The sequence below is a fragment of the Astatotilapia calliptera genome, chromosome 6 (assembly GCF_964374335.1).
Source record: "Astatotilapia calliptera chromosome 6, fAstCal68.1, whole genome shotgun sequence".
Taxonomy (NCBI): Eukaryota; Metazoa; Chordata; class Actinopteri; order Cichliformes; family Cichlidae; genus Astatotilapia; species Astatotilapia calliptera.
In genome coordinates, this window is record NC_137427.1 from 21,525,498 (window position 1) to 21,550,501 (window position 25,004).

Here is a 25,004-nt window from a genome sequence, read left to right on the forward strand (position 1 = left end):
TTACCTCATCCCACATAGGCTTGAAAAAAGAAAAGAAAATGTGGTCTCTTTTACACTTTTGACTGGATAGTCCTTCTATTCCTAGTTTGCATAGTAGAATGATATCAGCATTATACTATTCCTGGATTAGTGGTTACTGTAGATAAAGTTCATTCATCTTGCATCATAATGGCTGGAAATGAGTATATACTGTGTGTGCGTGCGCGCCTTTGAGCACGTTCTTAATGCCTTTATGGCTCAACTGAACCTCAGCGCTCATATCTGTTCCAAACCTCAGGCAGCTGATAAGAAGCCATGTGTTGGAACAAACGTTGAAAACGGCTGGGACAAAGGAGAAGCAAACAAATCAAGCTAAGCCTGACAAAACTAAACTGAAAACAGGACTTAAACAGCCACAAAGCACCCCCTCAATATCCCCCCTCCCCTGCTTTTCGCAAAAGGTCGGCCGTCAGGCAAAAGGCAGTTAAGCAAACTGGAGGCGATAGGATGGCACTACTGTCGCGGGCTGGTACTATACCCAGGATAATCTCAAAACCAATTCAATATCAATAAGGCTACTTGAAATAGGCACATTTTGGAGAAGGTTTCATCACCACTATCGATTCTAACAGTGAAGTGTGCGCTGCTCTGCTAGAAACTTCTCTTGGCTGAGCGCGTAAAAGGGTCAGTCTTACAGTAGGTTTTTGGTTATGTGAGAAAATAGTCCCCATTTAGTATTGTGGAGGTCACCGATAAACAAACATACGAACAAAAACAAGCAAACAATCAAAGAAACAACAACAAAAACCGGACATATTCAGAGAATTGTGAACAGAGGTCGGGACTCCGTACGCGTCAGGCTGTGAGAATTTCTGACAGTCCGCAGCGCTGCGCCCCAAAGACGGTTTATCCAAAACCTCCACTCAAAACTAAACCTGCAGTAAAAGTTTTAAATCTTAAATTCCGAAAATAACCTTTAAAAAGTGCACTTTTGGGAACTCTTCACTCCCCGACGAACAGGAAACCGCTTCACTGGACGGACACGTTATTCATACAAACTGAAAACCATCACTTATCTAAACGCAGTTCGGTGGATAAGAATGAAATGAACTTACGTGTCAGTATCATTTTTAAGGTCTCAATTCCACCATAAAACCAAACTCCCGGCTGCACTCTGGCAGGGTAGACAGTTCAGTCAGATCTACTCCACCGTTAGGACGAAGTCCGCATGATAAATCCACTGTAGATAAAACGCAAACTAGAGAATCGGGTGCAAATGTTCTCCGACCGTTGGGCAAAGCGGTAACTCCATAGTCCTAACTAATCTTGCTGCGGGAAACAGAATTCCACAATATTCAAATCGTCCCAACACCACACCGGACCTTGAATGAAGCGGTTCCCAGCAGGAATGTGAATGGAGAGAGTAAAGTGTGATTCAAGCTTTAGGAATGGGCAGCTCTGCCGTGGCTCCACCCCGCCCCCCACCCCTCACTCTGCTGCTCCACACCTGATAAGGAGCTGGAGACATGCAGATGCACTCAGAACAACCTCTGCAGTTCATAATGTGCAGGGACTGGAGTTTGTTTGACGATCAGAGACACAACTTTGTGTCCAAACGCACTAACAGTTACAAACTGAGTTCCCCGCTACAAATGGCGACTTCATTCGATGATATCCGTTTCTAATTCATTTGCAAATGTATTTGCTCAGACGCAAATATATTTTACAAATGTTACATGTAGATAAACTAAAGTTATTAACCGAGTTATATATTTTTAAAGACTTGCGTACTCTTTTCAGCTGCAGGATCTCTCCCGCTTCTACCACTCCCATAAGAAGTATTTGACTTGTAGGTTGGCACCCAGTTTGCATATCATTAGAAACTAATGGAGACAACTGTGAGACTCTCTTTTGTGACGCGGGATTTAGTCTGAAAAGCGCAAGTGGTGCCTTGAAAAGAAGTGTTGCAGGTATGGTAATGGCTGTGTCCATGACGCGCCAGGCGCACGTACACCATGCTCAGGCTGACTGCAGTGACAACACATTTAAATTCCTGACCGCAGGGCACATAGGACGAGATACTGAGATAATAAGACTTACAGTTCACTCGTTTATGTTTGGTATACTTAGAAACAGCCAGTTGAGTGTTGCAGATTCTGCCACATGCTCCCATGTGTGGACTTCTCATCTTTTCCTAGATCTCGTCAACTCTGTTATTGCCATGGTAACTCACAGCGCTGAAGCGGTGCAAATAAAAAAAAAGGGAGGCGAGTCAGTGGCACGGAAATATGTCTAATCCAGAGTTCGGACTGCCAGAAGGGGGAAAGGATGATGCAGAAAATCCTGGCTCTGTGCGCAGTCTGTCGCTGGCATTTATACCAGAACCAGCTGACGATGGAGTCACAAGTGATTCAGTCAGAACAGAGCCAGCCAACTACTGAAGTGAGCATGTTAGAGGCATATTGTTTTCATTTCTGATGGGTGATGAGAATAATTTGGAATTTTTGCCTTGAGTTTTCAGTTTTAACAAGAAGCAGTTTTTTTGTTTGTTTTTATAGCCCACAGAAGATTTCTAAACATTTAGTGTATGACTCGCAAAGACTGTCTATCATACATTTAGCACTGGTAATATGTCTAAAAGTCCCCAACACAAACATATTATTTCATTATATCTGGTCTTTGCAACCCTACCTCTAAAACTATAAAAAAGCGTGTATTGCTTGTGTTCTGCACTACTACTATTTGCTAAGTACTTTAAAGGCCTATCTTGTACTTACACAAATAATCAATAAAACAAGAGCAGTCCTTTATACATCCAACAAGACCTCCTATGTATACATTGAGTCACTAGCTCCTGAATTATGTATGGATTCAGATCCATTTGTGACATTTTCCTTGAAAACATAAAGACCACATTTCACACTTTTTCCTTTTTAAATTTAGTATGTATTTGGGAGGCTATATGATATGAAAATATTAGGTAATATGTCCAAATAATTTCCTGGATCCAGATCCGAATCAGTCTATGCAATCAAACTCCACCTTTGGCAAAATGTTCATGCCAAACTGTCAGCAAGTTTTTGCGTAACCCTGTAATAAATACACACACCACACATAACCACCTTGGCAGGTATTAAGCAGAAACAATGGATTTTCTCATATGCCACATGTGTGTGATTGATGCTGCCCATAATGTTTATACAGTACTATCCCTCCAAAAACTCCTGTAAGTACTTGTTCACAAGCTCTACAAGAGAGAGTTACACCTTTTTGGTGAGTGATGGAATCCAGACATTAGTACCTTCAGAATGACTATAGCATACACTCACCTTATCAGGTACACCCATTCAACCGCTCATTAGTGCAAATATCTATAACTGTCAAGATGACCTGCTAAAGTCCAGACTGAGCATTAGACTGGGAAAGAAAGGCGATTTCAAGTGATTTTGAATGTGGCATGGTTGTTGGTGCAAGATGGGCTGGTCTGAGTATTTCAGAAACTGCTGACGTACAGGAATCTTTCTCTCTAGGGTTTAAAGAGAATGGTTGAAAAAGACAAAATATTCAGTGAGCAGAATGAAAGGAGCCAAAGTGCTTTGAGCCAACAGAAAGGCAACGGTATATAACACAATATGAGAAATCTTGAAATCTAGGTAAGAGCATTGCTGAATGCAAAACACGCCTTGAAGAGGATAGGGTATAACAGCAAAAGACCACACCAGGTGCCACTCCAGAAGACTGGAAAAATGTTGCCTGCTCTTTATTGATTCCCAATTTGTGTTTCAACATACATATAAACAACAAGAGAACATTCTACCTTGTATCAACAGTTCAGGCTGCTGGTTATAGTTTCATGGAGTGGGGAATATTTTCTTGGCACACTTTGCAGCCGTCAAATCTGCAGTAACTGTGTGATGCTATCACGTCATTATGAACCAAAATCTCAGAGGAATGTTTTCAGCACCTTGTTAGATCTATGCCACAAAGAATTAGGGCAGTCCTGAAGAGAAAAGAGGATTTATCTCTGCTGACTTTTGGGGAGATGAAAATATCACATTTTCCATGTCCATTCACCATAACTATAAAATCTATGGTGATTCACGGTAGGGCAGTTTCGAGTGTTTGGAAAGAGCACAACAAGAAGCTCTTGGCCTCGAATCTGGTCGAGGCCTTTCTGTGTGTCCTCCCCAGGTACTCCAACTTCCTTCCACAGTCCAAGGATGGCAGTTAGTAGGTTAACTGGTAATTCTAAAGTGAATGTGATTGTATATGGTTGTAAGTCTCTCTCTGTTAGTCTTGTGACAGACGTGAAACTTGTCCATGGCAACTGAGATAGATAAGCACCCCTGGTGACCTTGAATTGAATAAGTGGAAGAAAATGGATGGATGAATGGATAAAATTCACGGTGGTGGTGATCTGTATAGTTTTTTTTTCCTTAAAAGAAATGTTTTAGCAATTTCTATTTTTAAACATTCCACATCAGATTTGTAAAAACCCAAAACAATCCAAAGTAAAGCCAATCTAAGCAAAACATACGGGACGGTACAAGCAGTCATACAAAAACATAACACACTCATATAAAAGTTCCTGATCCTATCTGATTTAAAAACTGAAGCTGTTTTCACACATGATATCCGGACAATGTCGGGACAGTCAGGTCAGAACACGGTTTACAGTTGTCAAATACAGCACAAGGCTGGAGAGACTTTGCATCAGCTGCACTCTCACTGCAGGAAACAGTCCAGGTTAAGCGATAAAGCATAAGCATGCAAATTATGCAAAAAAGATCAGCGTGATCACTGATGCATGAACATCAAAATATGCAATTTTATGAGCTCATAATCTGAAGGAACATCTCTTGTGATGACTATCCTTAACTTGTTACCTGAAGGGAGGAAGAAAGCTAATTGGGATTATTAGTCTGTGTGCGAGATAGAGGAAAAAGAGAGAAAGAGAGGGGAAAATGATAGAAGAATAGAGAGAGAAAGCAAAGAAAGGGACAAAAAGATGAAGACAGATTGCCAAACAAGGCCAAATCCCTGAGCCACATAACCCGACCACCCAGAGGCTGCAACCAAACCCCTAACCCAAAGCTACACTTGCTTGAGATGGGGCAACAACCCTGCAAAAAAATGAGGGGGGTGGGGGTTAACACTCTCAAGTTGGTTTGTGGCAATAAATGCACAATAATGCAAGTTGTTGTTGATGTATGTGTGTGGTAAATTGTCAAGAGATCAGACAAGCAGACTGCCGCTGCTGCCAGTTGCTCAGGGGAAAATGAGTGTGTCTCTCTCAAGTGTCTACAATTTTCATTCATCAAAGCTCGTCAGAGTCAGGCGTTTGTTTGGCTTATGATTCAGATACAGATCAAATACACATAAGTATAATGAGGGCTTTGGACAAAAGAAAGGAAATGGGGAGATGCATCAGTGTTGCACCAGACAGACACAGCGGATTAGAGCCGGCATTATGTGTAACTACCCTTTAGCAAAGGAATTAGAAAATACAAACATTACATTTAAGGCGGGGCAGTTTTAGTGGATTATCTTGTATAACGTAGTAAATTTTAAAACATGTCCCCTAGTGGTTCATAGTGATAACTTCCATACTGAAAGAAAAATAAGACCATTTTTAAAAACAAAACAGACATCATCCAGCGTTTGTAGCTGGTTGTCTTAGGTGATGCTACTGTTGTAGGTTGTAAACTTCACAGTGTCACCTCTGACCCCGAGACACAGAGGGAGGGCCTGGAAGAGGGAAACGGGGAAAAGGAGGGTTAAAAAAATCATAAAAAATGAGTTGAGAAGAAGAAGAACGACTCAAAGCCAAATACATCAAACAGCAAAAAGCTTGAGAAAAATGAATGAAACTATTTCCCCTGCTGTAGAGACATGGGACAGCCTCGGGGTTTACACTCAGTCTTTTGCCATTCCTAACCCCGAACAGAAAGGCCAAGTGAGGGTCAGTGCAGGGAGGTGTCAGTCCAACTCACACATACACAAACACCCAAAGGCCATGTCAAAAAAGACTCACATAACAGATAACCAAACTGTGGGTTTGCAAAGGTCAATGAGGTCCACTGGAATCGGCAAAAAACTGAAGTTCTGTATTTATGACGGCACCACTTTGTCAACTTATTGTGTGCCTGTCATGTGATCTATTCATAAGCAAGGTAGAGGTAATGCATTTGCTTCTAAATTGGATCTACACAACTGTGAAGTCGAATCCTCTGATGGCAAGCGTTTGTCCTCTGCATTTCACTGATACAAAATGAGTTAAAGACTTTGAGACACAGAGAGATATAGTGCCATGAAAAAGTATTTGGCCTCTTCCTGATTTCTTTCTTTCTTTTTCTTTTTGCATATTTATCACACCTGTATGTTTCAGATCATGAAACAAATTTTAATATTAGCTCTACCTTCCTGGCCCTGTGTGAAGGAGTAATTGCCTCCTAAACTTAATAACAGGTTGTGCCGCCCTTGGCAGCAAGAACTGCAATCAAGCATTTGTAATAACTGGCAGTGAGTCTTGCTGGAATTTGGTCGTATTCATTGCAGAATTTTTATAATTCAGCTGCACTGGAGGACTTTGGAGCATGAACAGCCTGTTTAATGTCATATCAAAGCATCTCAATCTGATTTAAGTCCAGACTTTGACTAGGCCATTCCCAAACCATCATTTGGGGATTGTGGGATTTTTTCTTTGTGATTCAGAGGTGGATTTTATGGTGTCTCTCAGATCATTGTCCTGCTGAAAAGACCCAAGTGTGCTTGAGCATAAGGACATGTACAGATGGCTGAACATTCTCGTGCAGGATTTTCTGGTAGAGCACAGAATGAATGGTTCCATCAATTATGGTAAGTCATCTGGATCCTGAAGCAGCAAAGCATCCCCAGATGTTTGCACTATCACCACCAGGTTGGACTGTTGTTATGATGTTCATTTTATAAGATGCTGTGTTAGTTTTAGGCTAAATGTAACGAGATTCATACTTTCAGAAAAGTTACATTTTTGCAGTTCATTGGATGTCGTTTTGGGTTCTTTTGTGACCTCATGTGATTTTGGTAGGCTGACCACTCCTGGGAATGTTCACCACTGTATCATGTTCCATTTATGGCTCACACCATGGTTCAATAGAGTCCCCAAGCCTTTTGCAACCCTTTCCAGACTGATTGATGTCAATGACTCAATTATTTCTCTAGATCATGCTTTTTGACATCTTTTAGCCTACTTCACTTTGTCATACAGGTTATATTTCAGTGATTTCTTGTTAGTGAAACTGAACTAAGCTTTCCAAAAAATGTGGTTAATCGTTTGAAAATGACATTCTGTATTTACTTGCGTTATCTTTGTCTAATATTAAAATCAGTTTGATGATCTGAAACACGTAAGTGTGTCAAATACACAAAAAACTTAGAAATCGGGAAGGACGAAAATACTTTTTCATAGCAATGTATACAGAAGAGTTATGGCGTTTAGGTGGGGTGGATGATCTTTTCATAACAGGAATCTCCAGAAATAGCTCATCCAGAGTCTTGGGGATCAACCCAATGAGACACTGATTAGAGAAAGAGAAAGAATGAGAGAGAGAAAGGGAGAGCGAGCATATGCTTCCATACACACAATGGCCGGGAGGAAGTGTGAGGAGACAGAGGCTTGGACCAGCACTCACACAAACACACACACACAAACAAAGGAAGTGTGAAGCAGACAGTGGACCAAATGCCTTGCCAATACCTTCTCCGGGCTTTGATGGACTGACCATGATCACAATAGAGGCAGGAGCTAGTCATACACACACACTGACACAAACAATGGATCTCTGCACAGGCGACTAATACTTTGTATTTTCATCCATAGGGTGTGTTTAAAAAAATATACATACTATGGTGGATCCAGTTATCCCTTTGATTTTACTTGTACATCACAGCAGAAGGAGTGTATTTAGATTATGGAGGTACAAAAACCTAAAGCAGGAAGAATGAACTATTGAAGGAGGGCTGCTTAAGATCTGTATTGTGCAGGGATAATGGGCTTTTAAGCTCCACAGTCTTGCATGCGGTTTGTTTTGCACGTCCACTTGAGACCACGTACTTACGCACATATCGTATCGAAGGTTTTCAGAACATCTCACATTTGAGATAACAGTTTCAAGACTTTCATTTATACATCACACATTTGCACATTAAGTCACAAAGCTACAGAAGATCCAGTCTTGGCTAGCATCGATGGGTTAACTTGGGATCTGGAAAACAAGTTCAGGCCCAAATTAGAGATGTACCGATCTAAAATCTGCCAGGTTTGCGACTGGTGAAGGATTGGTCAGCCTCACGTATGCCTGATTACGAGCAGCCCTTTTTATTCATGTCCAACATGCATACAACACTGCAGGTAAATTATCACATACATACAGTAACACGCTAACATGTCCTTAGCAAGGAAGCTCTTCACTGTGATCCAGAATGATCCAGCGATGTAATGTAGTAACGATACGTACAGTTAATTTATGAAATTACTGTAAAATTATGCAAATACTTGACATTTGTTTCATTACATAATTCTGTTGCACATGCTTAGGTAAAATATGTCCGGTAAAGGTTGATGTAGAGCAACTCATTTTTTAGTTGCTTTTTTGTTCCTCTTTCCAGTAGCAGAATATTTTGTTTTCAGTTATTTAAGTGAGAGGTGATCTTGTAACTTAGATCAGTTTGGTGGAAACTGTAAAGTGTAATAGTTTCATTTATATTTATATTATATTTTATATTTTATAGATAATATTTTGCATTGGAGAAAAGCCATTTTTGTTGCATAAACTGCTGTAGTCATAGCTCTGAGAAAGAGAACTTCAGCATCGGCAGGGCAGACTTTGGAATTGGGCAAAGAAAATTGCAATAATTGCAACTCTAGTCCAAATTATTTCCAGCCTGATTTGATTTTAATTTGGGGATTTGTCATATTGAGCCCAAGATTCAGGTGCTTGTGTTAAAATACAGATCAAATAACAAAGAGGCTGAATGATGATGATGAATAAGTAGAAATTTTAAACTATACAAAATTTATAAAACTTCAATTGTAGCCCAGATCTGTTCAGATTAGCCTGACTTTTTATAAAGCTTAAAAGTGTGTGTGTGTGTGTGTGTGTGTGTGTGTGTGTGTGTGTGTGTGTGTGTGACTAGAACTATCCGAACCCTTTGAGCAGGTTTTCAGTCTATTTTTAACGTCAGAATTAAGAGAATCTTGTTCTTGTCATCACTGATGTCTTAAAGGAGTTAAATCACTGTTTTCTTGTTAAGCGCTACCATATGTGGTATCTACTCAACCTTGGCTTTCGGACAGTTGCAGAGGGTATTACTGGCGAACACTGATGTGTAAATGCAAATGCAAACTCTGTGTAATGTAGCAAATACACACGTGTACACCAAATGCACACATAAGAACTGGATATTTGCATAGATGTTCATGTAGATATTTTATTCTGCACATTGCTGCACTCTCTTGTGTGTAACGCTTCATTAAGTGTTTGCCTACAAAAAACAAAAAAACCAGTCACTTTGTACAGAGACCAGGGGTGTCAAACTCAAATACACAGTGGGCCAAAATTCAAAACGGGAACAAAGTCGTGGGCTAACAGTAATATTTATTGAAATATATTTATTCCTCCAGATATAAGAATGAATCTTTTCTTATGGACTCAAACACGTTTTGCTGAAAAACTGAATATGGAACAAGCAAAGCTTAATACTAAACAATATATATATTAGCTGTATAATACCAGCAGGCCAGCTCTAATAGTAATTTGGTATGGCTTCGCGGGCCAAATGTAATTAGGCTGCAGGCACAATTTGGCCCGCGGGCCAGAGTTTGACACCTATGCTCTAGACGCTACACCGAAACAGGCACGTACAACAACGCAGACATTTAACAATTTCAGTGATTAGCAAACCACTGTAATGTTCCGATTAACATGAAAAAGGAACACACACATGCACAGAGCTCCAGATTACCTTCCATAGTTTTCATATTAGTCATGCTTGAAGAAAGCAGATTAGTGATGGTTTGCTTTTGGGTGAGAGATGGGCGCCAGAGGAAGAGCAGATCCAAAGGTACATTTAAAGATGTTTCCAAAAACACAGATCTCTCATGGAAACAAAAAGCTGGGCGTTGAATTTGAAGGACATGTGAAAACAGTAAAAAGGTTGGAAGTCAGTGTTATAAATGTGCAATGATCGTGGAAAAAAAAGAGAGAAAGATTGAGAGAATCTAAAACAAATAATAAAATCTGTTATCACTAAGTGTTATTCCACAGTACGTGACATTTTAAATAAGAAGAAGACTTTATTCCAACTTCCAAATTTGGTAAAAAAATAACTGTGGTGGGCTTTCTGCAAACACTGGTTGATTAATGCCATTAATTTCACTGCAAAAGACTGAAAAACAATGTTTTATTACAAAGTGCCGTTGTTACTGGCCTAAAATGAATGAAACAATTTGGCTTGATTTATTTCTACAGGCTGTGGGACTGGTAAAATGGCACTTAATCACATAAAGAGTTACTGTGTGCGCAACCACAGTTTCTAAGAATTACAAGAGGTGGAGGTCTGCCTGGGAAACTGAGATGAATTCTTAGGGAGTGGTTAATGATGCCAACCATATGGCTCTGAAATGAACACATATCCGCAGCTCCTCCGTAATGCCTGGAAATCTCCAGAATTCCTATTTCAACTAAGTGACGTACAATAATTACTCTATGGATTAAGGTGTACTCTTACAGGCCAGGCTTTCCAAACTAGAAACATAGAGAGAGCAAAACAATCCAAGTGAGCTCAAGTCTTTCATCCCATATCGCTTCAAGTTTAACAAACTAAAAAAACGACATCTCCAGCTCCACATTACTTATACAGATCACAATATCATCAATGTTTTAGAACAGCGACTTGGATTTGTCATAAAATCAAAGAAAGACTTACAATAATCCTCCGAGTGCACTACAGAAGCGTAGTGACACACGTCCGTAAGAATGTACGGCCTGCTGATAGCGTCTGACATCATGATGAATTGCCCTGAATGAAGGTGGGGTTGGTATATATGCAGCACTTGGAAGAGTTGCATGCCAACTACCTTTCAGCAACAATGAATTGCAAGGCCTTGGGTGCAAAGTTTAAGTTGCAGTGAGATTGAAATAAGCCCAGCAGCTATTGTGGAAGTTTGAGTGTGACTGAGTGAAGGGCAAGGTGAGAACAGATGGACGTTTGATATGCCAGGAAGATGAAGAAATATGACATCTGGGAGAAAAAATGGCTGCATGCCTGTATATGTTTGTGTGCCTGTTTTGTTTTGTTTTGTTTGTGTGAGTGGCATGCTTTTTTTTTTTAAACATATCACCGCATCCTGCACGTGCATGTTCTTGCTGAGGCATCCAAAAGAAGCTCTAACAACTCCCCTCGTCCCCTTTCTATTTTCTTTCCTGTTTTTGACTTTTGTCTTGGAGTTCTAATTGTGTCGTGCAAAGACCGAATTCCAAAGTACCATATATCCATTCTCTCTCTGTTTCTCTCTGTATAACCTGCCTGTGAGTAACACAGGAAGTTCATGCTTTGGTTCTTCCCTGCCCTGACCTGTGACCTCCTTTGAACCCTGACCTACAGCGAGCCACGTGACAAAGCATGCAGACTCGAAGGCTGTCACGATAAACACAAACCAGGTTCAGCTGGGAGATTATCACTGATCCTGGAGCTTCTTCGGCCATAGAGCACCAAGCAGGTTTCAATTTCAGAGTGATTTCTGCCAGCTACTACTCCTGTTTCATGTGACATTGTTCAGAAAATGAGTGAAAGTGCTCCTGCAGATCAAAGACAGCTGGGATAAATGACAAACATACCATGACAAATAATATACCAGAAAAAATGGAAAGAAGTGCATGAAATCAATTTTTTCACCTTTCCGTCGTAAAAAAACAAACAAACATTGTTTTGAACTGAAAGAATTTTAAACTAGAAATTTTGGTCTCACTGGAAATCTACTTGTGAATCTACATGAAACATAATTTCTTTTTGTAATATTTTATTATACTTCAATCAAGATCACATTGATTAAAAGATGATTATTATTTGCATCTATAGTAACATGCTCCCCCCATCCCGAGAACAGAGGAGGCATCGACGGCAGTGACCTAGTCGGACACAAGGAGGAGCTATAGTGGAGGTGGGTTGCAAAGCAGCTTGCACAGAAAGCAGAAACTATAGGGTTGATACTGTAAATCAAACAGAGACCTCTATAAGATCTGTCAGTTGGATGTCTAGACGGGTATCAGCTACCCGTACCTTCCAGCAGGTTTCTCTTTTTACTAGAGACCCTGCAAACAATCTTAAGTATGGAAAAGATAAAAAACTTGCGATGCAACTGACCATTGCATTTACTTGATAAAAATGCTGCATTTACTACATCAAATGCACAGTAGTGCAATAAGTGTTAGTGTTTACTATATTCTAGAAGCTAGAAGACTTTGTCTTTTTAAATGTCTCTTTGAGTTGAAGAACTTTGCTGATGAAAATAATAACCTTCCTCCTCTGGGTAAAACCCTGTGATTATTATTATTATTATTATTATTTTTTATCTCTCATTGCTCACTACTCCATTTCTGTGGGAGTAATTTTCTTCCCTTCGGCTCTGGTCTGTCAAATCACAGCAGGAAGGTCAGCCTGTGGATATTAACTCATTCCTCATGTGACAGCCTGACCTACTAAACTAGCGATGGACATGAGATTCACAAGACAAATGTCTGGCACACACAGGAACCTAAGGAGATTCAAGTAGAAACAATTTCACGTGTGTGCCTGTGCAAACCTACACGTACATTTATTTGCATGCTTGGCATTTTTTTACGTGGTCTTGTGTAAGCGCTGACCAAAAAAAGAAGCTTTTTGATATGTTTATGAAGGGCTGTAGTTCAATTGGGGAGTCTAAATGCTTGTCTTTATGCATAGCTGACCTGATTCTAGAGCATAGGAATCTAAGGAATCTGGTAAGCTAAATACAAATAAACTGAAAGAAGTAAGTGTATGTGTATAAGGAGAAGAAAGCAGCTCTGCACTTAGGCAGTGAATGGAAACATCTTGTAAATGGACTGCGACCCAGATGCAAATAGGATAAACGGGAATCAGGGTCAAGCACTTAATCAGCCAAATAAAAATGATCACTAATAAATGTGGTCCACTATTCTTACCAATTCTATTAATGAATTCTGTTTTAAATATAGCAGACTGGAGTTACATTAGATATAAAATATAAAAGTCTAATGTAGAAGGCTCTTATTTCTCGAGAGATTCTAAAACACGTTATGTGATTAACACTAATGCCCACATTCACCTAGACTGTCTTTTTGGCCTTCACAAAGCTGGTTTATTTACTTTGGGAGCTAATGGAAAGCACTGAAACGCTTTAGGGTGGGAAAACTATGTGATGAACAGGAGCCAGAGTTTAGACCTATGACTCCCCCCTCATCCCTCTGCTCCTCATTGGTCCCTGGAGGATGATAGCTCAAGCCTTGAGTACGGAGGGGGAATAATACCATCCAGCTGGAGGCTGGCAGCAGCGACAGAGCCCTCCATATGTCCAGCAGATTGGGTTATGGCTCTCATCACTGACCTTCCCCCATTCCTCCAGTTCTTCACATGTGAAGGAAGAAACGTGAGCAGATGGAAAAATTAAAACAGAGATGCTCTGAGAAAGAACTGTTTGAATGTGAATGAACACATTTCTGGCAACTTTGTGCTGCTGGTTTTGAATCTATCAGTGAGAGAATAACAATCATATAACAATCATATCATCAATATAAGGACCCACAAATATCAGCAGATACCTGGAGGTAGATCGCTGAAACTATAAAAGAAATTGAATGTAGTGGAAACAAATATGGGGAAAAATGTTTAACTTCAAAAAGAAAAAAAAATACCTGTAAAGATGAGTGGTGACCCAGGAGGGAAAAATGTCCCAGCATTTGGCACCACATATGAAACAACAGCTCATGACCTTGCTGTAATTAACATGTAATGCACCAGCATAAACATAAATGTAGGCAACAGCGTCGGTCACTGCAGAAGTCTTAATGAGGCATTAAAAGGTAGTATTTACGTGTAAATGCTGACATCATAAAATTAGTAAATAGGGATATACCGATTGTGAAATCAATAATTTTCAAAATAACAATTTAATTCTTGCTTATTAACCTATATAGGCCAAAAAGTGCGATTTTGGATGAAAAAAAAACTAGCAATATGCTCACAATCATAATGCATAAAGCATATAAGGCGTCAGTCATGCATGCATACTTGTCACCTCCAGTTGCTAGGGAACAATGTGTCCTCCATGCATACTATGGACATCCCAGAAATCTGGTCGTGACCACAAGGGTTTTTGTGCAACAGCCTCTTTGCAATCAATTTCATCCACTAACTACAAGGAACGTCCACCAACCACCCATCAAATAAGTTGGGAAACATAATTTTTTAAATCTTGAGTGGTGGTTATATCACATCTGATGTGGCGGACAACACTGAAGCAATGTGTGAATGATGTCACACAATGCGAGAGACCCCTGAAAGAGAAATCTGGCTTTCTTGCATTAAAACTGCAAATATAAGAGTTTATTCAAAGAAAAACACATGATGCTGGCACAAGACACAAACACCTGCCATTTTCTTTTTTCACAAACAATAATGTCCTTGTGACCAGGCAACAACCACACAACAAGAAACAACAAACAACAAACAAATTCCTCTTTGCGTCTTCAGGTGTTGTGTTAACAGCTTCATTGTGCAGTATTGAGGCATGTGAAGAGAAAAGGTTTCAGGGTTACTGTGCTCTTGGTTTATTCACACATAGTTTTAAATTTGATCTTCAAAAATGACATGCTCGGGAGGCACGAGTCATGTTTCAGTGAGCGCACATTGTTAGAGCCACTCAAGTGGTTCACATGACAGCTACACTGACCCCGAGGAAAGACAGGAGAAGACAATAAAAGACCTAGCATGTTTACCATTCATTAAGTTTCAAGTGAAAGGCATTTCAGAAAGAGACAGATGGTTGTGTTAGAAAGGAATTAAATAAATACTGCAGGTCCAAAGTCACCTCCAGAAGACTCAAACAAACCCTTCCTTTCATTATATCCTCAGAGAGATTTGTTCAGAACATTATAAACCTGCTGCTTTTATAACCTCGGGATAAAAAATGACTGTGTTCTTGGAAGCACGGGGCTATTGTGTAATCTGTCAGGGCAGTTAGCCCAAGGAACACTAAGTACACAATGCTCACTGACCCTGACCTCTACCACACAAGAACCAAAGACATTAAGGTGTCAAAATGTCACTTAGCTAACACGCTAACGCTAAGCGCCCCAGTGCTTCTTTTATTAGCAGCTATAAAGAGTTAAATGAAGTTTGGCTTGGATGTGGGGAGTGACAACACTTGGCGAGTAGCCTTGTGTTCACCTATTCAGGGTGGTAAAGAGGGTTAGGATCCCTGTGAAACTGCAAGGTAAAAGGTTGCAGGCAACACTTCCTGATGAAAAGGAGGAAGAAACATTCAAAGAGACTATTTTCAGGCTCCACGGAGGTCTCCATTGAGGCGTCTAGGCAACACAACAGAAATGTAAGTTCAGCTGGAGAGACCATCTGAAGATGAGATATTTTAAACAGAATAAAAAGCAAGCACTTGCTTAAAAAACAAGAAAACACTGTAGTAACCTTTTAGCATCCAACGCAACTTGTGATCGATCACACTGTTGCCCTGATAAACCTTTTCCTTTGAGATTCTCAGAAAACAGTCTTTAAAAGACCAGAAGGAGCCTGAAGGCATCCTGTCTCAGCAGCTTATCAGAGCAGCTGATGCATTTTTATTGGCGCTGTTCATGGGTACAGACTTCTAACCAGTTCCCTGACTGATGACCAGATTGTTCTCAGATTGATCAAAATGGCATTTAGGTAATAGTTTTGTCCAAGCAAATTTAACGAAAACTAATTAGGACATGGAAAATGAAGAACATCCTTGCTCGAGGACCCAGAGTGTCTGCAAGCCATCTCCAGAGATGGGCAGTAACGCGTAACGCGTTACTGTAATCCGATTACTTTTTTCAAGTAACTAGTAAAGTAAGGGATTACAATTGCAAAAAAGGTAATTAGATTACCGTTACTTTCCCATAGGAACGCTGCGTTACTGCGTTACTAAAACCGTGATTTTTTTGCGAGAATGTCTCATGACAGTGACGTAAGCAAGTGCGACGTTCGTGACAACAGCTGTGTGCAGATCAACAGTGGATCATATATCGAGTGCGGGAGACAGTATGAGCGTGCAGCGTTTAAAGCGTGGAAGTACTGACCTTACTTTGAGTTTGATTCCATAAAAAGTGACAAAAACATTAGTGTCCGTTGTGCGTGGGAAGAAAACATCTTTTTACAGCGAAAAAAAACCCTAAACGTCCAAGCAAGCACCGAGTGCGCAACGACGTAATGGGAAATTCAGAGAGAAACTCGCGGATTCTTCCACTGACCGCTGCGGCACACCTGCACCAGGGTAAACCTCCGCCTACCCCACTCCTGCTTTACAGGTGAAAATAGAGCAAAAGGACCGCTGAGTCTTTGATTTTATTTATTTTCTGCTGTGTTTTACTTGCATCTATTTGAAAGAGTGAGTGTAAACACACAAAAAAATTATTTTATTTTATGTGCTGGAATGTGCAGAAAATAGGTTTAAATATTAAACTAATTTATTCAAGTCAGAGAATGTTGCAGATAATAAAATTTTTGCTTGATGCCTAAAGTTAAAAGATTAAAACTAATAAAACAAGTTTTAAAAAGAGACTTTTCCATTTGATTACATTTTGTATGATGGATTATGCAGAAAAAGTAGAATTGGGCTGAAAGATCTATCGCTTTATCACCTATTTGGGTTGTAAATCGTGTTTTTAAAAAGTAACTAAGTAACTAAGTAATTAATTACTTTTGAAAATAAGTAATCAGTAAAGTAACGGGATTACCTTTTGGGGGAAGTAATCAGTAATTAGTTACTGATTACTTTTTTCAAGTAACTTGACCAACACTGGCCATCTCACAGACAGAAAATAGGAGTCACTTTCCAGCTTTATGAAAATGAGTCAGAAACCAGATCTGGCATAAGTCGCAGGAGGTTTTTAAGCAGAGCGTCCTTGATTCTATTTCTAGATTTTGGAAATCCATCTGTAATTGATTTCTCTCGCTCCTCATATATCAATGATCTTCTCCCCATTTTCTATTTGGTTAAAAGCAGTATTTTAGCAAGATACCGGAAAGAAATTCAAACCACAACACTGGTACAGTACTTGAAACAAAATATGGGCCGTTCTGTGTTAGCATGGTTTCCCCGTGTCTCGGGGTACTCCGGTTTCCTCCCTTAGTCCAAAGACACGGGCATGGGCTGTACCTTTCTCTTGCACTGTAACATGATTTAAATTGCACCTTTCCTATTCCCAACAACAAAACTAGATTTAGAGAGAAAGTTTCCAATTAATGGTATACAAAGGGTCAAAAATATAAACAAGAACAACAAGATTAGCCAAAAAGCTCCCGTCGACGGCTCAGTAAATTAAAGATAGCTAACCCCCTGAGAACTGTTAGAGGGCTGAAAGCAGCAGACACACAGGAAATGAAGGCCCACTGGAGAGTAAACAAGCAACATACCATAAGATCAGGCACCCCAAGAGGTAGTTAACTCACGAGAGATGAGACTGTTTTAATGGGGCACTAAAACTTGTTTTAAGTACACATCTGGAGTAGATTCTTCCAGAATGTGGCTGTTTTACAGCTAATGACCGGTGACGAATCGTCACGCCATCATCCTCTCTCACAAGTCATTTCCAACTATGAACAGCTAAAAAGGCAGGCACTAAAACTTGGAGCTTGTGAGACACAAAGACCTTGGACATAAAGTATTAAAAAGATTCTGACAGATGTGTAGATACACCTGTCTTGTGCAACTGCAGTACAGTTCATAGTGGGATTAATGTGCATTCACTGTGCAAGTAAAAGATGCTCAAATCGTTTTAAATGCACAATCACTCATTCTTACAGCTTCTATCCAGAGTGAATGTATCCTCATGATATTATTGTTTTTTAATTTTCACTAAAGATTATTATCTTATATAAAAGATACGAAGGCCAGATAAGAAAAATCTACGGCAGCAAAAACCTTAATAAAATATGGAGAACACAATAGTTTGCTCAATCATAATTAAAATATAAATATGATGCAAAAAGGAGCTCAAATCTACGATGAGGTGTTGTGGTTTGAGTTTTTAGCGATTTTTAGTATCTGTTCTTGAGGCAGCGGTGATGAAAGACGTGTTAGTGAAAGTGTTCAGCTGCATGTCTAGTAAGTGCTGGAGAGAATAGTTTGGATCCATTAATTATCCACATCCATTCGCCACAGATGCAGCCATTTGGATGAACTCTGCACCATCTGATGGAGCGTGTGGATTCAAACAGCACCAGCAACGGTGATTAATATGAATTTGCATTCCAATTGCATGAAGTTCAAAAATTCATCCCACAGAAATGTTCCTTTGCATTAGCGTGTCCGCGATTATGCTGCTTTTCAATTACGTGCAACCCCTCTGTATTTCTTCGTTCTACTCAGTTTAATGTTCCTGTACAGCTGAAAAGTCCTTAAGCCAGCTACGGTCACACTGCATTCCAGGAAATGTGAGTGTGGCAATGTCTTGCTGCAACGCTCCATGACATCAAACTACACTCGCTGTGTTCCCTCTGGTCTTAATCATCTCACGAGGCCTTCCATATTATTGATATAGCCATTGCATAAACACCTCCTTTTATTAGAGCACAAAATCACATGACAGGCTCACTTTGTCCTCCAGTGTATATTACATTTTTATATTGCAAACACAAGCATTCTATTCTCAAGTATTTATCGAGCCATAAATTCTAGCCTCCCTTTCTAGCCATAAAATTTATGGATTAAAGAAATAACTGTGATTATTTATTTATCATTTTCTTCTGCAAAAAAGTCTCACAGGCTGTCTGCAGACGTGAAATACGCGTTTTGCTCTGATTTACTCTCTCTCCCTGGTTCTGTAATTGACAGTGCATGACTCCTCTCAGCACGACACAACCTGCTGTATTGATTAAAGCTGGGGAGGCACATATTACACGGTGACTCAAGCTAATGTGAAAAGGTCCATGTCTGCTGACAAAGCAGCACTGCCCCAAAGAGAAATCACACATTTCTGCAACTGCAGGGAGTAAAGACGTAGGAGTGGACGGGCCACAAAAGACTGTGGTATGAAATCAGCAAGTACAATTACCAAGTAAGCAGGAGTGAACCCCACAATGTGTGCAAATATTTGTGCACATTGCTTTAGAATTCCCAAATTTTTGCCAGATCAGGAGTTCTGTGAGTGTCGACTCTGCAAGCATCTATTCAGCAAACAATTTCAGAGGATACTTGAAATGGCAAAGCTTGTTGTTCCAGCTCAGTCGTGCCCAGCCATTTGAGTCTGTGAGGAAGTGTGGGAGACTCTAGGAGCAGAGCACTGGCAGTGAATGGGACCATGAGAAGTCAAGAGCACGCATAGAGTGGGCCACTTGTGATCCTGCTGACAAGTGCTAGACATCCCACTTGAGTCATGGCTAGGTCTAGAGAAACAGAAATCAAAGAAAAAGGGTGATTAGGATTCTGCTCACAAAACAGCAGACTGAAGGTGCAGCTCCTCATAACTCTGGAGCGAACCCACGCAGACACGGGGAGAACATGCAAACTCCACACAGAAAGACCCCGGCCTGATGGTGAAATTGAACTCAGGACCTTCTTGCTGTGCAAGATAAAAGGCATGGTTGACCTAACTTTTATTTCACAAGCTCAAGAGATGCTCCCATGATCAAACATTTTCTCTTTAGAACTAAAGACAGAACTGATTCAATATAGCTGGATCAATGAAACATAATGGGAGAGTCAAAAGAGCTACTGAGTAATTTCATGGCTTTAAAAAAGAAAATGAGAAAAGCCTGAAGGAAGGAGAGGGAGCACGGGAGAACAAGCAAAGTAAACAAGCTTGGCTTGAGCCTACTGGAGTTACTGGGTTTAGCAAAGCATTCCAAAGTCTTCGAAACAGGCGGCCTTGTGGGGGAGAAACAAGTGGGCTTTAAATCACTGAACAGGAACAGTGTTCATGGCCTCTAATTCAATCATAATACTAAGAGTGTTCACTCTCACACACCAGCAGTGACACTGAAGTGGCTACCAGGGCCCTATTTCAGGAAGCCGGTTTAGAAAACTCAGAGTGAAAAACAATACTCAGGGTTGAGTAACCCCGAACTGTCCAACTCGGAATATTCGGTTTCAGAAAGGCTGATAACAATTAGTTCAATCAACGCGGAGTTGCTTTAACCCCAAGTTAAAGGCGCGCACGAGGATACATAAAGCCCTGATTAGTGGAGCACAGATTAAGTGAGTCACCATGGAGACGGAGGGAAAGAAGGCGCGGTCAATGTATTTTACAGCACTTGAGGCCGAAATTCTGATGGCAGCATATGCCGATAACATGCAAATTTTGCGGAAAAAAAGTAACACAGCCTCAGCTGCAAAAGAAAGGGAGCATGCATGGCAAAACATAGAGTCAATGCGTGAGTGTTAATTTAAACATTGATCTAGGGATTTCCACCCATTTAACACGTTATTTTATTATATTTTATTTTATTTTGTATTTTATACATTTTATTTTGTGACGTGATTTGAGCGCAGGTGCAACCCAACAGGCCCCAAACGTTCCTGGCAGCAAGTAAAAATGAAATATAAAAATATAGTCCAAACAGGTAAGGTGTAATTGTATCATGGGCCATAGTGCTTGGTCTGTTTGTCCGATGTAAATCAATTGCAGTTAGAGGCTACATTAATTTCCCCTCTGTAAGCACTTATTGAAATTATCTGAGCACATTACAAGTACATATTTGCTTACTCTGTATGCTCAAATGTGACCCGTTATAGCCAACAGAAAAAAAAGCGGAGGCCCGAAAAACAGGTGGGGGTCCTCCACCACCACCACTCACAGAGGCTGAGCAGTTGGCTTCCATATTTGTGATAATGTTGGCAGCATCACATATGATCTTCACAGTGCAGAGAACACAAATTAGCATCCATTACTATAATGAAATAATTTGTTAGTTTGAAATGCTACAGGGAACTATGTACCTGTACATTGATGCTGTGGAAAGACTTCCTGTTCACATAGTCTCCTTCATTTACTGAAGGAGCAATGATTGGAATGTGAGTGCCATCTATACAGCCAATCACGCCTGGGAACCGTGAGAATAAATGTAAAATTTAAGTAGTAGTTCAAGTATCACCACATCATGAATTAAGTTTCGTTCATCCTGCTACCTGCAATTTTGTGGCATCCCTCTTTGATAAATCTTGTGGGTCTATGACCGGGGAACACCACAAACGAGTACAGGAGACGTTTCAGTGCAACTGTAACATTCCTGACTGCCCGACAGACGGTAGCCTTGGAAACGTGCTCAGCGTAACTAATATTATACAGAAAGCTCCCGTTTGCAAAAAACCGAAGTGCGATACAAATAATATGTACAGAACTGAGAGAATGTCCGTGATGTGTCACATGAGCAATATTAGGCCTGAGGATGTTATTCAAATAAATTATAGATTGTGCTGAAAAACGGTAACGTTCACACAGGAAATCATCAGGAAATGATAAAATGTCCAAACGCGCTCTAATCACTCTCTCCCGGCGGAGAGCTCTGCGGAGAATTTGGGCTTCAACATCTACTGGCTCTTCAAGGAAGGGGCATGCCATGTCTGACACTTCCTACAGTCAGGTTTCTGACAAAGAGGCGGAGAAGGTCAGGGTTAGTTGAAGTAAACCTGCTAGGGGGCAGGTTAGCTTCACGGAGTGTGTCATCATAGTAACTCACTCAGAATTAATCTAAACTCGCTTTGTGAAACCGAAAACCCAGAGTTTTCGTTAACTCAGGGTATACTTACTCAGAGTTTGCACTAAACCGGCTTCCTGAAATAGGGCCCAGTACACTAACGTATAGAACGATGGGACACAATCAGTGACAACAATTGAGCCAAGCCTAATAAACTGGGAGAGGACAAAGTGATTTACTGACATGAAGGCACAGGGGATTTTACATTAAAACATATACATGTAAATATGAAGTAATAATACGAGGGGGAGGTTAATGGATGTAGTGAGGGAGTGAATGAGGGATGGTGCAACAGAAGAGGATACAGAGGAGGCAGATGATCCACTTTGGCGACTCCAAAACTGAGTAGCTGACATAAAAGGAAGAAAGACACTTGCAGCCTCAGAAACCATCCATCCATCCATCCATCCATCCATCCATCCAGCCATCCATCCATCCATCCAGCAGCCAACCAGCAGCCATCCATCCATCCAGCCAGCCAGCCAGCCAGCCATCCAGCCAGCCAGCCAGCCAGCCAGCCAGCCATCCATCCATCCATCCATCCATCCATCCATCCATCCATCCATCCATCCATCCATCCATCCAGCAGCCATCCATCCATCCATCCATCCATCCATCCATCCATCCATCCATCCAGCCAGCCAGCCAGCCAGCCAGCCAGCCAGCCATCCATCCAGCACCCATCCATCCATCCATCCATCCATCCATCCATCCATCCATCCATCCATCCATCCATCCATCCATCCAGCAGCCATCCAGCATCCATCCATCCATCCATCCATCCATCCATCCATCCATCCATCCAGCAGCCAGCCAGCTATCCATTTTACAATTCAAGGTCTGGGGTGGCTGGAGCCTATCCTAGGTATACATACAATAGGCAAGCTAAAAAGAAGTGTCAAACTCTGATAGAGGTGATATATGCATTAAAGTAGATGGTATGAAAAACAGCACGACAATCTCAAACCTCGTCCATGAAACTCAGACAAGGTGCATTTTTTTAAAAAAAGGCAAAATATTTGGAATGCATAGACCTAGCATAAGGCTTTAGACACACATAACGCATTAAAGGTGTTACATTTTATAATCCACAGAAAGCTTGTAACACATTTTTTGAAAACTTGGTAGTACCAAGGTGGAAACTCAAACTTTTACAGCCCACTGCCCACAGAAGCTGGAGAAAAACAGACTTTTCGGCAAATTTAATTCATTTCACTTTCTCCTTTAATGAGGGAAACACACTGAACTGAAAGTGTGGTGTTTACTACACAAAACAAAAATCATGCAGCAATGGGAAAAGGTTGATTACGAGGCTGAAGGAAAATACAGTGTGTCCCTGGCATGTGTCCCATAGTCATGTCTAGTCAGGAATGACTGTAATCTTATATAGCAAACATACTTACGCTAACGCGGTAAAAGGGTCCGTGCATGCTTTTGCGTATTCCCTCAATTACTCACACACTTACACACCCACAAAAACAAACTGTTTTTATGGCTCTTTCAGGAGGTTCAAACATAGCACATATCCCTCAAGAGACACACGTGGGCTTTAATAGAACCTCTTCCACTGAGATCACAGGAAAAGAAAGTAGTGTTGGCCTACTTTTCTTCATCTTCATGAAGGATGAAAAACACGCAGAGAAGTAGACAGCGGAGTGCACTTGATAAAATAATAAAGCCGTGCTATTTATAGTCACAAATGAGCAGCTTGACCTAAATGTCACAGCAAATGCTCAAATGTGACGTCTGAAACTGGTGGGTGCCCAGAAGGAACATCACAAGCCATTCTGCAGAATGCACGAATGGACGACCACAAGACAAATCACCAGAGGAGCATCTGCTGCGGCAAATTAACGATACAAAGAAAACCTTAGTGGAGAGTTTTGTCCTGAAGCCACTTTGACATCAAGATGGGAGTAGAAAAGGTCAACTTTAGAAACAAGGACCTCTATTAGAGTTGTAGCCAGGCTCGAAACCCTAAAAGATGCACGCAGCTGTGATGTCAGCCATTGGTCTGTTGACTTCTATTTTAAAGCCTTAAGATTAGGCTCAGCATTTGCCTTTCTTTTGGAATCAAGTGATCATATTCACAAACAGGGTCAAGTGATCCAGTTCAGTGATGTCAACCAGGTGAAGTGAAGCCTAGAAGCTGAGACTGGTTGGAAAACACCTCAAAGAGGCCACACCCCTCACAAAGCAAAGTCATAAGCCTTAATACAAGCTGAACACACCTACACAGGTATACTTGTAAACATAGCTTTTCTGGGTGTTTTTGTCTTTTGTCCTCTCGTAAATGGCTTTTCAGATCACTGAAAATGGAGCTTCTGAAAAGTTCCTTGACAATTTTTTAGAAACTGTCAAAGCTGTGCAACTTAACCTCCTTTGTTGATGTCAGACTGTGAACTCCTTGATTGTCTGTAGGCTTCTGACTGGCCAAGATGAGATATGACAACCTGCACAAAACCGTCTGGTACATTTTCATTGCAAATTTGAGTAACAGAAAATGAGTATACTTATACTTAGTATAAAAACCATAACTATGTAACACATCATATGTAGATCCCATATCAAATTAACAACTTTAAAACGAGATGGGACAGTAATCATAAGCTTTTCTTTTCCAGTTTATAAAATCTGTGCATTAAACATACTTTTCTTTCTCCGGGAAATACAGAAAACTTACATTTAGCTCACATGTACATATTGTGACAAACTGCAGAGAAACAATTAGTGTGACTGGTTGGTTTGTTGAGCTATTAGAAAAGTTGCACTTGAAATGACCTGCCACTTAAAAAAAAACCTTACTCCATTCATGCTTGCTCATCTTCAGTAGAGCTAGCTAGATGCTGAAAACGCGACTATTTACACGCACAATGAACGCATCACTGACGTGAGAAGACAACGGAGATGTGCTAAAGGTGTAAACAGCCGTGGGATGTCATTATTTTCTCATGACTGATCAAATAACTGGCTATCAGTGCCAGGTTACAGCACATGGCTAAATAAACCAGTGGACAACAGTCTGCCAATCACAC

The 25,004-nt window shown here is 40.6% G+C and overlaps 1 protein-coding gene across 3 annotated transcripts in view; it reads right to left on the reverse strand.

Annotated features, from left to right (window-relative positions):
• dlc1 (DLC1 Rho GTPase activating protein) overlaps positions 1-25,004 on the reverse strand; it is an 85,015-nt gene that overhangs the window by 21,532 nt on the left and 38,479 nt on the right. Inside the window, exon 1 of one of the 3 annotated variants that reach the window (XM_026171058.2) lies at positions 1,095-1,462. The exons of the other annotated variants lie outside the window; for them this stretch is intronic. Within the exon in view, the coding sequence (XP_026026843.2) occupies positions 1,095-1,107 (13 nt within the window). The 5' untranslated portion in view covers positions 1,108-1,462. Of the gene's footprint in view, positions 1-1,094; positions 1,463-25,004 lie in introns of those variants that run through there. 3 annotated transcript variants of the gene reach the window in all.